This window comes from Natator depressus, chromosome 7 (genome assembly GCF_965152275.1).
Source record: "Natator depressus isolate rNatDep1 chromosome 7, rNatDep2.hap1, whole genome shotgun sequence".
Taxonomy (NCBI): Eukaryota; Metazoa; Chordata; order Testudines; family Cheloniidae; genus Natator; species Natator depressus.
The window spans coordinates 123,533,116-123,545,520 of record NC_134240.1 but is presented as its reverse complement, the minus strand read 5'-3'; the positions used below and the strand labels follow the sequence as shown (position 1 = coordinate 123,545,520).

The 12,405-nt window shown below is 52.0% G+C and overlaps 1 protein-coding gene across 1 annotated transcript in view; it reads left to right on the top strand.

Annotated features, from left to right (window-relative positions):
• The window catches only part of HPSE2 (heparanase 2 (inactive)), a 281,188-nt gene that overhangs the window by 22,042 nt on the left and 246,741 nt on the right, over nucleotides 1-12,405 (top strand). The window contains exon 3 of the mRNA XM_074959546.1: nucleotides 3,009-3,170. Within this exon, the coding sequence (XP_074815647.1) occupies nucleotides 3,009-3,170 (162 nt within the window). The remainder of the gene's footprint in view (nucleotides 1-3,008; nucleotides 3,171-12,405) is intronic.

Genomic DNA, 12,405 nt, shown 5'->3' with positions numbered 1-12,405 from the left:
GGTGGAAGGCATTGGGGGAATGGGGCTCACAGGTAGGGAATGGGGGTTTCTGAGTGGAGGGAGGGGATGGGGCAGTTGAGGGTGGGGATGAGAAGCAGGGAGTGGGGGATCCCTGTAAGGAGTTTAGGGGTAGGAGACACTTGGGGATCGGGAGTCACAGGCACGGGTGGGGTCCCTGGGAGAGTGTGGCGGGTCCCTGTGGGGAGTTTAGGGGTAGGAGAAAGTTGGGGGTGGGGGTCACAGGCAGGGGGTGGGGTCCCTGGGGGAGTGTGGGGGCCACAGGCAGTGGGAGGGGGTTCTCTGTGCGGAGTTTAGGGGTAGGACACAGTTGCGGGTAGGGGTCACAGGCAGGGGATGGGGTCCCAGGGGATCATGGGGTTCCTGTGAAGAGTTAGGGAGCAGGAGACAGTTGCGGGGGGTCACAACAGCAGGGGTCTGGGGCCCTTGGGGAAGGGTGCAGGCTGGTAGTGGAGGAGTCTTTGTGGCTGGCAGTTAAAGTGCCTACAGTGCTTGCCTGGCCATGGCCCGCAGCCCATGACCAGGGCCTACATCAGGACCAGAGACTGCTACGTGGCTCTCCAGAGTTTCCTCCATGGGGCCACAGCTCAGGAGCCCTGGAGGAGCAATTCCAATCCAACATCTCCAGAACTGATCCCTGCCCCCTGGCAGACAAAGTCTCACGAGGGGCGCCTGACTCTGTGATAATGGAGATCCTCCGTGTCTCCTTCAAGCAAGAAAAGCTGCCAGGGACCCGGGAGCGTGCAGGCATCCTGCCAGCCCTGAGGGAGCTCTGCATCCTCCCGGTGCCCAGGAAGCTTAGAGAGCAGGTGGCACAAGAGGAAGTGGAGACGCATCTCCACTGACCAAAAGTGAACTAGAGCTCTGTCAAGAGATGGCACCTCCTAGCGCCATGCCACCGCCGGGGACTCAGTGCTGATTTGGAGGGAAGATGGCCCCTTTCATGAATAATCAGCACCACTTCCTTTCACACCCCTGTGTCCCTTGTAGCTCTCCATCCAAGCGCTAATGTGAGCCCCATCTTGCTTAGCTTGTGAGCCTGGGTGGTCAGAGGACAAGATGGCTTGGGTGCACAGCATGGCAGGCCTGGGGCCCCAGAGGGGTCTCTGTACAGCTGGGTTTGCCTCCTGATATTGGTGGTGGCCCGAGATCTGCACAGTGCTGGGCTCACAGTTGAACTCTAGCTGGAAAACATCAACATGAAGAGTAACAGGTTCAATTGGTTCTTCCGAATAGGGGTTGAGGAGCAATAGGCTCCTGCAGGAAGGGACTACGGGGGAGCAGAGGGTGGGGGTAAAACTCTGAGGTTCCCCACATTGTGCAAACTTTGCCCCAGGTAAACTTCTGTGGAGTGAGCCACAGGAAACCTGCTAGATCCGCAAACTGTCAGGACCCCCCCCTTCCCGCCTTAATTCCTGACAGAGAGGTGGGGCACTGAAGGGCCAAGGTGTGCCCCCAGCCAGCCCACCCCTTGCACTCTGATCCCAACCCCTGGATGGCTTGCCACAGGGTCCTGGAACAGGATGGAATGAGGCTGCAAAGGCAGCCATCCCCTATCCTTGCTCTTCTGCCATTGGACAGGGAAGATCACAGCAGCTCTCAGGGGCACAACTCTGCCAAATGTCAATAAGATGGATCCCAAAGCTGCATGGTTACCTGTCCAAGGCCTGCAGTCACGCCCAGTACAAAATGGGATGGCTACAGGCTGGGCAGAGTCTGCACGTAATGACCCTACCGGAAACACTAGGGCACTAAGCAAACAATGGTATCTAGCCCTGCAAGATAAGGGCAGGGGTGCAGGGAAGGCTCTCCGCTCTGACCACCTGGTGCTTCTGATATGCAATCTGTAATGCTGTACTGGAATTGCAGAGTAAATAGTAGTAGGGGACACATTCTGCTAGACCAACAAGTGGATCAGAACACAAGCTCTTTGCGGTCCAAAGGTGCCATCCTACAGGGCTTTATTTTTGGAAAGGACTGTGCGTTTGATAAGATAAAAAATAGATCGAGTAAAACAGAGCCGTCTGTAACACTGCGAGAATCTCCAGCTTTCCTGGCTTATTGTAATGGCCAGCGAGCTAGGTGGGCTGAACCTGTGGTATCCGAGTGCATTATGAGGTAACTCAGCTCGGCAAGTGGTCCACACAGAGACCTGCATTTTCACTTTCTCCCCCTGTCCGGAAGCACGTAGGAGAAGCTATATAGCTTATTTTTCTCTTCTTCTTTTTCCTTTCCCTTTGCTTCCAAGTCTCCACAGCAGGCAAGTAGTTTTGTGGGTGTGTGTGATGGGAAGGCTATGTCATGATCAACAATATGACCCATACAGTATTGATATGGAGAGAAACAAAGGGCTAACAAGTATCAGCACTGCATTCTTGATGTGCGGGGAGCAAGGATGGGAAGGTGCCAAGGGAGCTGTTCCCAGGGTTGTACTCTGTACAGATTTAATCCAAGGTTTGAAAGTTGCAATAAGGATGAATAGTGCTGGAGCAGAGACGTTGAGCCGAATCCCTCCCTGGTGTATCTGGTGGTAAGGGAAAGCAGTGGCCTTACACCAGGGAGGCATTTAGCTCACTGTAGTTATCGCTGGCAAAGAAACCAGAAACAAGAGACATGATATAAACATTGGGAGACTTTAGACAAAACTTTCCAGTGAAGGAAGGGTAATAATTGTGAGTTAGAGTGATAAACTGCCAGGGGGCCAGCCACTCCAAGGGGGGTGGGATAGGCTGCTGCGTTAGAGAGAGTGGCTTGACATTCTAGCGGGAGATAAGAAGTGAGGTCTGCAGATGATCTAGGGCTTGAGCTGAGAAGGTAAATGGGGTGGATGGGCCCCAGGGGGCTGCCCCTTGGCTTGCATTTTGTATGATCGGGTAATGTTTATTGGTTGTAGTGTTGGCTGGTTCAGAGTCAAGCATCTGGCTCCTTTGGGTGGAACTGAAAGCTGAGTTTTGTCCGTCTCCCTTTTTCTCTCTTTCCTCTCCCTCCAGACATTGTCCGCAGCGACATTGCCCTGGATAAGCAGAAAGGCTGTAAGATTGCCCAGCACCCAGACATTATGTTGGAACTGCAGCGAGAAAAGGCAGCTCAGATGCATTTGGTTTTGTTGAAGGAGCAGTTCTCAAACACCTACAGCAACCTCACGGTAACAGGTAAGGCTGCAAGGTCAGCTCTGGCCCCAGGAGCCATGGCTAGCTAGCAGGTATTCGAAAGCCAGCTGACACTCCCGTGCTGTGCCAACAAACATCTAGCTGGCTTAGGAAAGGAAAGTCTGAGAAGTGTCTCCTCCCTTTGATTAAAGAAACACTGTCAGGTCACAGTGGGCTGACACAGAAGTTTTCCAAAAAACAGGGTTTGCAAAACCAAAAGCCAACACAAAAGTTTCCATTAAATGTAAGCATTTCAGTGGGAACAGCTCAAGAAAAAGGCAAACAAACAGCATCGATAGTGACACTCAAATTCAATTTTTCAAATTCTTTTTCGCTTTGATAAACTCGGGTGTTACAAATAGCACGTACGAGCTGCAGCCTTTACTGTGGAGTGGCTCGGAAACCGTCCTGAGTCAGCCTGCCTGCCTCTGTAGCCTGACCGTGTCTCTTCGGTGGGTCTACCAGCAACGCTGAGTGCCTGGGTATACGGGATTGACAGAGGGGCTGTGAAGACTCTTGTAGGTGGCAGCTCCAGGCTGCCTGGTACACGGGGGGCCCAGTCGCTATGCGGAATGCAGTGGAACGTGAAGTGTGGTAGAGATCTCCCTGTTAACCATCCATGTCAGATGGGGCTGCAGCAATTACTAAATTTGGATCTAAGCTGCGGCTCTTCTTTTTCCCCGCTCAGAGCATGCACTTTGCATGAACCCAGTAAATATTAAAGAGCAAATATAAAATGATAATGGCCCAGATGGAGCTGAGACAATGCTCTATTCCTGGTAACGTTTGCATTAGCTTGGGAGTAGAACCTCGAGAGACAGAAGGGGTTGCCATGTTATGGACACACATTAAAAGTCTTATGAAGGGCTCAGGTCTCCAGGCAATGAGGGGTAGAGAAGAGGGACCCCAGCAGCCCACAGTGATCTCGCTATCACCACAGGAGAATAAACCAAAGACACTTCAAGAAGGAATTAATTAAATCAAGCCAGGGCTGCAGAGCCCTTCCTCCCACCCCCGTTATTGGGGAGGGTGAAGGAGGCCACTCAGCTGTTGGGATGCTGCAGGCCCCAATGGGGTGGCTGAGGATGGCCCCTGGCTGTGGTGGGTCTGGTAGACTCCCCGGGGTGGAAGGGAGAGAGAAGGCAGCGGAGACTGGTGCCGTCGGTGCCCCCTGGTGTATTCCCAGCCTGAACGCCCCCTCCCCCTCAAAAAATAAAATTCCTCCAGAAAAGGTGGGGGGCTGTAAAGAGGCCCAGACCCCTCTCTGTTGCCATCTTGCTGTCAGTTCCCAGCCCTGTAACTCAAACAGCTGGAGGGGCTGGAGCTGGCAGTGAGCTCAGGGCCCCCGGACGCACTGGCTGTATTGGGGCTGGTAGGGCACCTGGGACCCCATGCAAAGGGGCTGCAGGCACTGGCAGTGAGATTTGCCCCCAGGGCCTGTGGCGCCGAGGCTGCGAATGTGGCTGAAGCACACATTGTCCCTGAAAGCCCGGCATTTACGTGGGCCTGTCAGAGCCATTTCTCGTTCTCGGTAACCTAATCTGCTTGGCAGTTTGTTCCCAGTACAACTGTTGGAATCAGCATTGTCCGCTTTTCCCCTGACAACTTGCTTACTTTCCACTAAACACATTTTCCTGAGAGAAGAGGCTCTCCCTCCTTCCCAGGCTGCTTCAAAGCGCTCTCAGGCTTTGCTCACAGAGGTGCTGCCTTGGTGATCAGTTCTGCTCGTAGCCTTTCCGTGTGTGTTGATAGGAAAGTTCAGAAGGTTTCGGCTCCAGGTGTCCTGGAGGAGATGGAGTAATTTCACTTGAATACCAGGAGTAAAACTATTTTAATGGCCTTTAACTCCCTTTGAATTTGAGCAGCGCAGCTTCATAATTGTTATGAAGTTTAATCTTTGATTTCATAGACACAGCCTGAGAACACAAACTCCAGACAGCTAAGCATAATATTTAACTGGAGCTAGACTAACGTGTGTAAATATTTCCCTTCTCTGTGATAGATTTTGTCTTTTTGGAGTGGGCTGCGAGGGTCGGACATCTGCGGTAGAGGGACCTTCCTTATCTTCAGAATCCAAACACGTAGAATGTGTTTGAGGGGGTTCTTTGCTCTGCACAGCTCTTTGTTAGGGGCTTGGTCACCAAGCAAGATCGAATTGGACACAGATTTACTCTGGTAGGGATGGTTAAATGGGCTAGCCCCTAGGTATGGAATATCCAGTGGGCGCGCTGCCCACATAGGTTCAATTCCTGGGTGATCTGACTTTGCCTGCCATCCGTCAGTAAACGGAGTTCCATGCAGTCTGCTGTGGCTGAAGGTGCCACAGTGGTCCCTTCATTTTCTCCCTCCCTCCAAGAACACTTATCAAGGATGCCTCTCTATTGGGAGAGGGAGTGCATCTACATGACCAGATAGCCCAAGGCTCCTGGTCCCTGCAGGAATCCAGGATGCACATCAACCTGCTTGAGCTTTATGCAGAACACAAGGCATGCAAGATATTTCTACACATTGCCTGGTCCATGCATGTTCAGGTCAGATCAGGTGACATGATCTCTGCCTAGTGTATAAACAAGCAGGGAGGAGCGAGATCCATTCCATTCTGCAGGAAGATGGGCCAGCTCTGGAACTGGTGCATCCAGCATCAGAACACGCTTTCGCAGTTCCCGTTCCGGGGTCATGAACTCCCTAGCAGCCAGCTGCTGCGGGTGCTTGTACAGGGATTACAAGGGGGAACTCCACCTGTTGACAGTGCAGCAAATCTTTCACCAAAGGGGTGGCCCATTGTAAGATCTCTTGGGAACCCAGTGGAACAAAAAGTGCCTGACTTCTTGCTCCCAAGCTGGCCAGGTCTCAAGTCCAGAGGGGGTGTCTTCCTGATGCAGTGAGCAGCTCAGCTCCCCTCCCCTCCTGCCCCGCGTCCTTAGGAAAATCAAGCTTGGCAGGGCCACAGTGATCCTCAGACCTTCCTTGTGGCTAAGGCAGTTCTGGTTCACCATCATTCTGCAGCTGGCATCCTGCCCATGCATCTACCTACAGCTGTTCCCAGGCCTACTATCTGTGAATAAGGGCAAGACAAACCACCCCAGTCCAGCTTCCCAACCTGGCAGCATGGCTGTTGGATGGATATCCAATAGAGATAGAGCCTACTCCCAGTGTGTTCAACTCAACCATAACAGCAGGAGACCCTCTGCATGCTAATGCTTAATGCCAGCCTGCCAAGTGGAACCATCTGCCATGATGGTTGCCTTACTTGTGGTGATTACTCCCCTGGGAGGGTGGGGCCCTCATGGCAGACCTGCTGTACACCGTTTTTCACAAGGAAGAAGTGTCTTTGTGACTGCATCCCAGATTCATCCCTAAGGTGGCTTCTGAATTTCACCTTAACCAGACTGTTCACCTCCCAGTATTGTATGCGAAGCCTCAGCAGAGCATGCAGGGTAAGAGCTCCTCTCTTTGGAGGTACACAGGGTTCCGGCTTCCTATGTACAGAGGAAGAAGCCCTTTCAAAGATGCCCAAGATCAGTCATTTCCATGGCTGAAAGGGGGAAGCCAACCTCGTGAGCAGGGTGTTAAATTAGCGCTTCAGGGGTCATGTGACAAAAGCCCATGGGTAAGCAGAAAAAAGACAGCCTTAACCGAGGGCTAGATGGCCGGGTGGGACGTTCCAATAGGATCATAAGAGCAACAAGAGGGAAGTCGATGGGTAATCTGCCCAAGTCAATACACAACTGGAAGGAGTATGGGGAACAACCAGGAAGAACTGGAAGTATTACTGTGTAAGTTAAATGACTTAACTAGATAAATTTGCTGACTGGAATATTGTTACAGAGGGGTACAGCTTGTTCAGAAAGGACAGCCGGGGAAAAGGGAGGAGGCGTTGTATTATGCATCAAGCATATATACACCTGTTCTGAGGGCCAGACGGAGGTAGGAGGCAGACCAGTTGAAAGTCTCCGGGTAAAGATAAAAGGGGGGAAAATAGGGGTGAGGGTCTGCTATAGACCAGCAAATCAGAAAGAGGCTGGCGAGGCATTTCTCGAACAAATAACGGAACTGGGAGCTAGGAGCCTGTCTGCCCTGGGCTCTCCATCCCCACTCTGGGCCCAGGCAGCATCACAGCAGAGTGGCTGCCCAGCCATTGCCCCGTGTGTTCTAGGCCATGGGGGCAGAGGTGACGGGGCTGCTGGGAAATGCAGCGTGAGGAGAAGGCAGCAGGATTTCTTTTCTCAAAGCACGTTGTGCTGCTCTCGGCCTGGGGGCCTGGGTTCCCGAAAGGGAGATGAATGAGGAGAAGGTAGGGCCATAGCACCGATCCTGTGGATCCATGATCTGCTGTCCTGGGGCAAGGGCAGGACGTGGCCTTCCCTATCCCAGGCCCTTCAAGGGGCGAGCTTGTGTCTCAGGAAAGGGAAAGTCCTTTGCTGATTGTACTGGTGGTAGTGGGGGGCTTCTTGTGAAAGGTGTGGTGCCTGCCTTGGGGAACCGGAGGCTGGTGGGATTCCTTGTCTGGCCCTTCCTCAGGAAGGGAGAGGTTAGCATCTTCCCTTCCTCACGCTGTCATCCCTCCACCCCTTCGTGCTCCTCTCCTAGGAACAAACGAGAGCCTGGCGCTGCAGCCACGGCTGGGCAATAGGAGAGTCAGTGGCTTTGCCTTGGGTCCGTGTCCCGCTCCCAGATGGGGGAATCTGCTCCCTGTTTGGAATCTTCATGCTGTGTTCACTAGTTGGTTCCTTTAAAAAATGAAATGAAAACTTCTCTGCTCACCTTGAAGGTGACAGATCAGGGGACCTGATGGACCCTGTGGTCTACTGTTGGGGCTGCCACGACTAGGAATTTACGGCTTGAAAGGACATGGCCTGTATACAAGCTTATTAATGACAGCCAGATGTATGGAAGCCACAGTCTGGAAAAAAGAAGAACCTGCTTTTGAGGGTTATGGATAGAGCGGACCACAGAAATGTTACGTACATGTCTCTGTGGTGTGTGTGGGCTGATGACGGTGTGCTGCACAGGGATGCCTAGAAACTAAATTCGAGAGAAAGAGCAAACGGGACACACAGGGAGCTGGGAAAGGCTAGGACTTAAAAAATATTGTGATTAATATTGATGTCTAGCTTCTTGTGGGCATCACATAAAATACATCTTTCTACAATAACAGTTCTCTGCTGTTTTCTGGCCCAGGATGGATGGCTTTCAGCACCAGGATCTACAAACAGAAATAACAACAGTAGCCTTTCTCTTTCTTCCCAGCTTGCAGGAGAAATAACTTGATCAGCTTATGGGGTATTTTTGGGTTGTGTGTGTATGAGAGAGAGGGGTATCGGGAGGTGCGTGTATGGGTAGAGGGTGGCCTAAGGGCTGTGTGTGTGGAGTGGTAGTGGTGTATGGAGTGGGGCAGTGGTGTGTAGGTTTGGGGGGTGTATGGGGGCATTGGTATATGCGGGACATATGGGGTGAGGCTGTGGGGTGGGGTTGGTGTATATGGGGGCAGTGGTATGTGTATGGGATGAGGCTGTGGGGTGTATGTGGGGTTGGGGTACATGGAGGCAGTGCTATGTGTGTGGGGGTGGAGCGTATGGGGGTAGTGGTATCAGGGTGAGGCTGTGGGGTGCATGAGGGCAGTGGTGCGTGTGTGGGATGTACGGATATGTGTGTGGGGGAGAGGCTGTGGGGTGCGTGGCGGTAGTGGGGGTGTGTGTGCGTGTGGGGAGATGCGGTAATGGAAGAGGTAATATGTGTGTGTCACGGGGTCCCCGGGCGATGCTCTGGAACTGCTCCCTACGAAGCCAGGCAGGACTCTGGGGCAGTCTCCTTTCTGTGAGCAGCCTGTCTTCAGGACACACAGCTCACACAGCTTCCATCTTCCTGGGTCTGACCTCGGAGCATTCAGCATCTTCTGCCCCTCCGTGCGCTTTCCACAGCGAGTCCGCTCAGGTGGGGTCCTGGGGAAGCCAGAGGGTCCTGCCCCCCAACTCCGCAGTCAGACGTGACTCTCAGCCAGCCAGTAAAACAGAGGTTTATTAGACGACAGGAACATGGTCTAACACAGAGCTTGTAGGTGCAGAGAACAGGACCCCTCAGCTGGATCCATTTTGGGGGGCAGCGAGCCAGACAACCCCGTCTGCCCTTCACTCCATGTCCCAGCCAGCCCCAAACTGAAACTCCCTCCAGCCCCCCCTCCTCTGGGCTTTGTCCCTTTCCCGGGCCAGGAGGTCACCTGATTCCTTTGTTCTCCAACCCTTTAGCTCTCACCTTGCAGGGGAGAAGGCCCAGGCCATCAGTGGCCAGGAGACAGAGTGTCGGCCATTTATGTACCCTGGCCCTTTGCTCTGCAACCATTACACCCCCTTATCCCACCACCTAGAGACTTAAGAAATGCCTAGGGGAAACTGAGACACCCCTACAGTATTCAGAGGAAACATTAAGAACAATCCCACTTCGTCACAGTGTGTGGGGACGAGGCTGTGGGGCGGTAGTGGGGTGTGTGTGGGGGTGTGTGGTACGTGGAAGCAGTGGGATGTGTGTGGAGGGTGTGGGATGTATGGAAGCAGTGGGCATCGGAGCCTTTCCCCAGTCCCTGAGGCCCCCGCCCTCCTCTTTCCCCGGAGGCCCCGCCCCAGACCAAGCCGGAAGCTGGAGCAGATCTGGGGAGCCTGCCCCCCAACCCAGGGTGGGGGTGGGGCTGAAAGCAGACCCCTGCCTGTGTCCCCACCCCTCAGGCCTCCCACTCAGGGTAGGTGGAAGGACCTGCTCCCCACAGCTGCCTGTGTGGGTCTCCTGCCAAAACCCGGCCATGATAACAGCCGCGCGGGCAGTTGTGGGGAGCAGGCCCCCATTCTTTGGGTATGTCCCGCACTCCTTGTTCCTAGACGTGTGACCTTGCATTTGGGTGTATTAAACACATTTGCTTTGAATGGGCAGATCACCAAGTGATCCAGATCGCTCCAGATGTCTGCCCTGTCCTCATCACTATTTATCACTACGACAATCTTTGTATCATCTACAGATTTTATCAACAGTGATTTTATGTTTGTTTCCAGGTCATTGGTGAAAATGATGAATAGAGTCAGTTGTAGTACTGATCCATGAGGAACTGCACTTGAAACACCCCCTTTGATGATGATTCCTCATTGATGGCTACTTTGAGATCTGCCAAACAGTTGTTAGTCCATTGAGTGTGTACTCTACTGATCTTGTATAGTCCAAATTTTAAAACCAGAAGGTCGTTCGGTATTCTGTCAAATGCCTCACTAAAGTAGAAAGTAAAGTAAATCTAAGACTTACGCAGTGACCTTTGTCAACCAAACTCGTAATCCCATTAAAGAATGAAGTCAGGTTTGTTTGATAAGAGCTATTTTCCATAAGCCCATGTTGACAGACATGAATTATACTCCCATCCTTTATCACTAGGGCCCTACCAAATTCACGGCCATAGGATTTTAAAAATTATAAATTTCATGATTTCAGGTGTTTAAATCTGAAATTTCACAGTGTTGTAATTGTCGGCGGCCTGACCCAAAAAGGAGTGGTGGGGGATTTGCAAGGTTATTGCAGGGGGCGTTGCGTCCCCTACTCTTACCCCTGTGCAGCGGCTGCTGCTGCGGGCGGCGCTGCCTTCAGAGCTGGGCAGCAGGAGAGCGGCGGCTGCTGGCCGGGAGCCCGGCTCTGAAGCCAGCGTCGCCGTCAGCAGCCGCGCAGAAGTCAGGAAGGCTGGTCTGGGATTGCCACCCTCCCTTCTGCGCTGCTGCCTTCGGAGCTGGACCCTCGGTCAGCAGCCGCCGCTGCCCGGCCGCCCAGCTCCGATGGCAGCAGTGCAGAAGGGAGGGCGACACGGTGGGGTGTTGCCACCCTTACCTCAGTTCTGCTCTTGGGGGGCGCCTGGCCAACAGCTGCTGTTCTGCGGCCGCCCAGCTCTGAAGGCAGTGCAGAAGTAAGGGTGGCAATACCGTGACGCCCCCTAAAATAACCTTGCGGACCCCCCCCACTCCCTTTTGGGTCAGGCCCCCCAGTTTGAGAAACGCTGGCCTCCCTCATGAAATCTGTATAGTACAGGGTAAAAGCACACAAAAGACCTGATTTAATGGGGGGGAGACCAGATTCCGCGGTCCGTGACACGTTTTTCATTGCCATGAATTTGGTAGGGCCCTATTTATCAATTAGGTGGGGACTGGTCCTGCTTTGAGCAGGGGGTTGGACTAGACGACCTCCTGAGGTCCCTTCCAGCCCTGAGATTCTATGAATCCCATCGCATCTTCACCGTTATTTCGCTCAGGACTGATGTCAGGCTAAGTGGCCTAGAATTACCAGGTCATCCTGCCTGCTCTTCTTGCATATTGGCACGCCGTTAGCAGCCTGCTCTAATTTCCCTGGCATTCCAACTTATTAAAAATTATCAGTGGGCCAGAGATCGCCTCAGCCACCTCTGCTGGGACTCTTAGGTACAAATTATCAGGGCTTGCTGATTTAAAAATATTTATCCCTAATAGATGCTGTCTGACATCCTCCTCAGTACTTCATCATCCTACTGTAACATACGTACATCGCCCTACTTCTTTCCAAATATAGAATAGAGATATTACTGAACCCTTTTACCATCTCAATCTGGTAAGAAGCCTATACCATTTCTGGGGTTCATTTTGTTCCCAGCATATTTTTAAAAAACCCTCTTATTAACCCTACCAGGTATGGCTTTTTCTCTGATTTCCTTGGCTTCCCTTATCAATTTTCTGCACTTATAACTTCTGGTTTATATTAATTGCTATCCACTTACCCCTTTTTCCATTTGTTATATATGTCATTTTTATTTGTAATTACTACCTTCACTTTGCCCCTGACTCAGGATAGACTTTTTGCCAAAGCTGTCTTTCTCCCCACCCCCTTGATTATGGAATCATGTTTTTTGGTCATGTAATAAATTCTTCTTAAAGAACTCCCAGTTTTCATTCACATTATCTAAAAATTTCCTCCCAATCAATTTCCTCATAAATTTCCTCATCTTTGGGCAATTAGCCTTTTTGAAGCACCAAGTACATATATAAACTAGTTGGGACTGTCCTCTGTTTGCCCATATTGAGTAATTGGATTATGATCACCGCTCCCTAGGCAACCACCAACTTCCAGTCCAGTGGTTCGTTCACCTTTATCCATTATAATGAGGTGTAGAATAGAGTTCCATTGGGTTGGGAGCAATCCCTTGTGTGTTGTATGTCATAGGCTGCTTCTTCAGCTACCAGTGAGC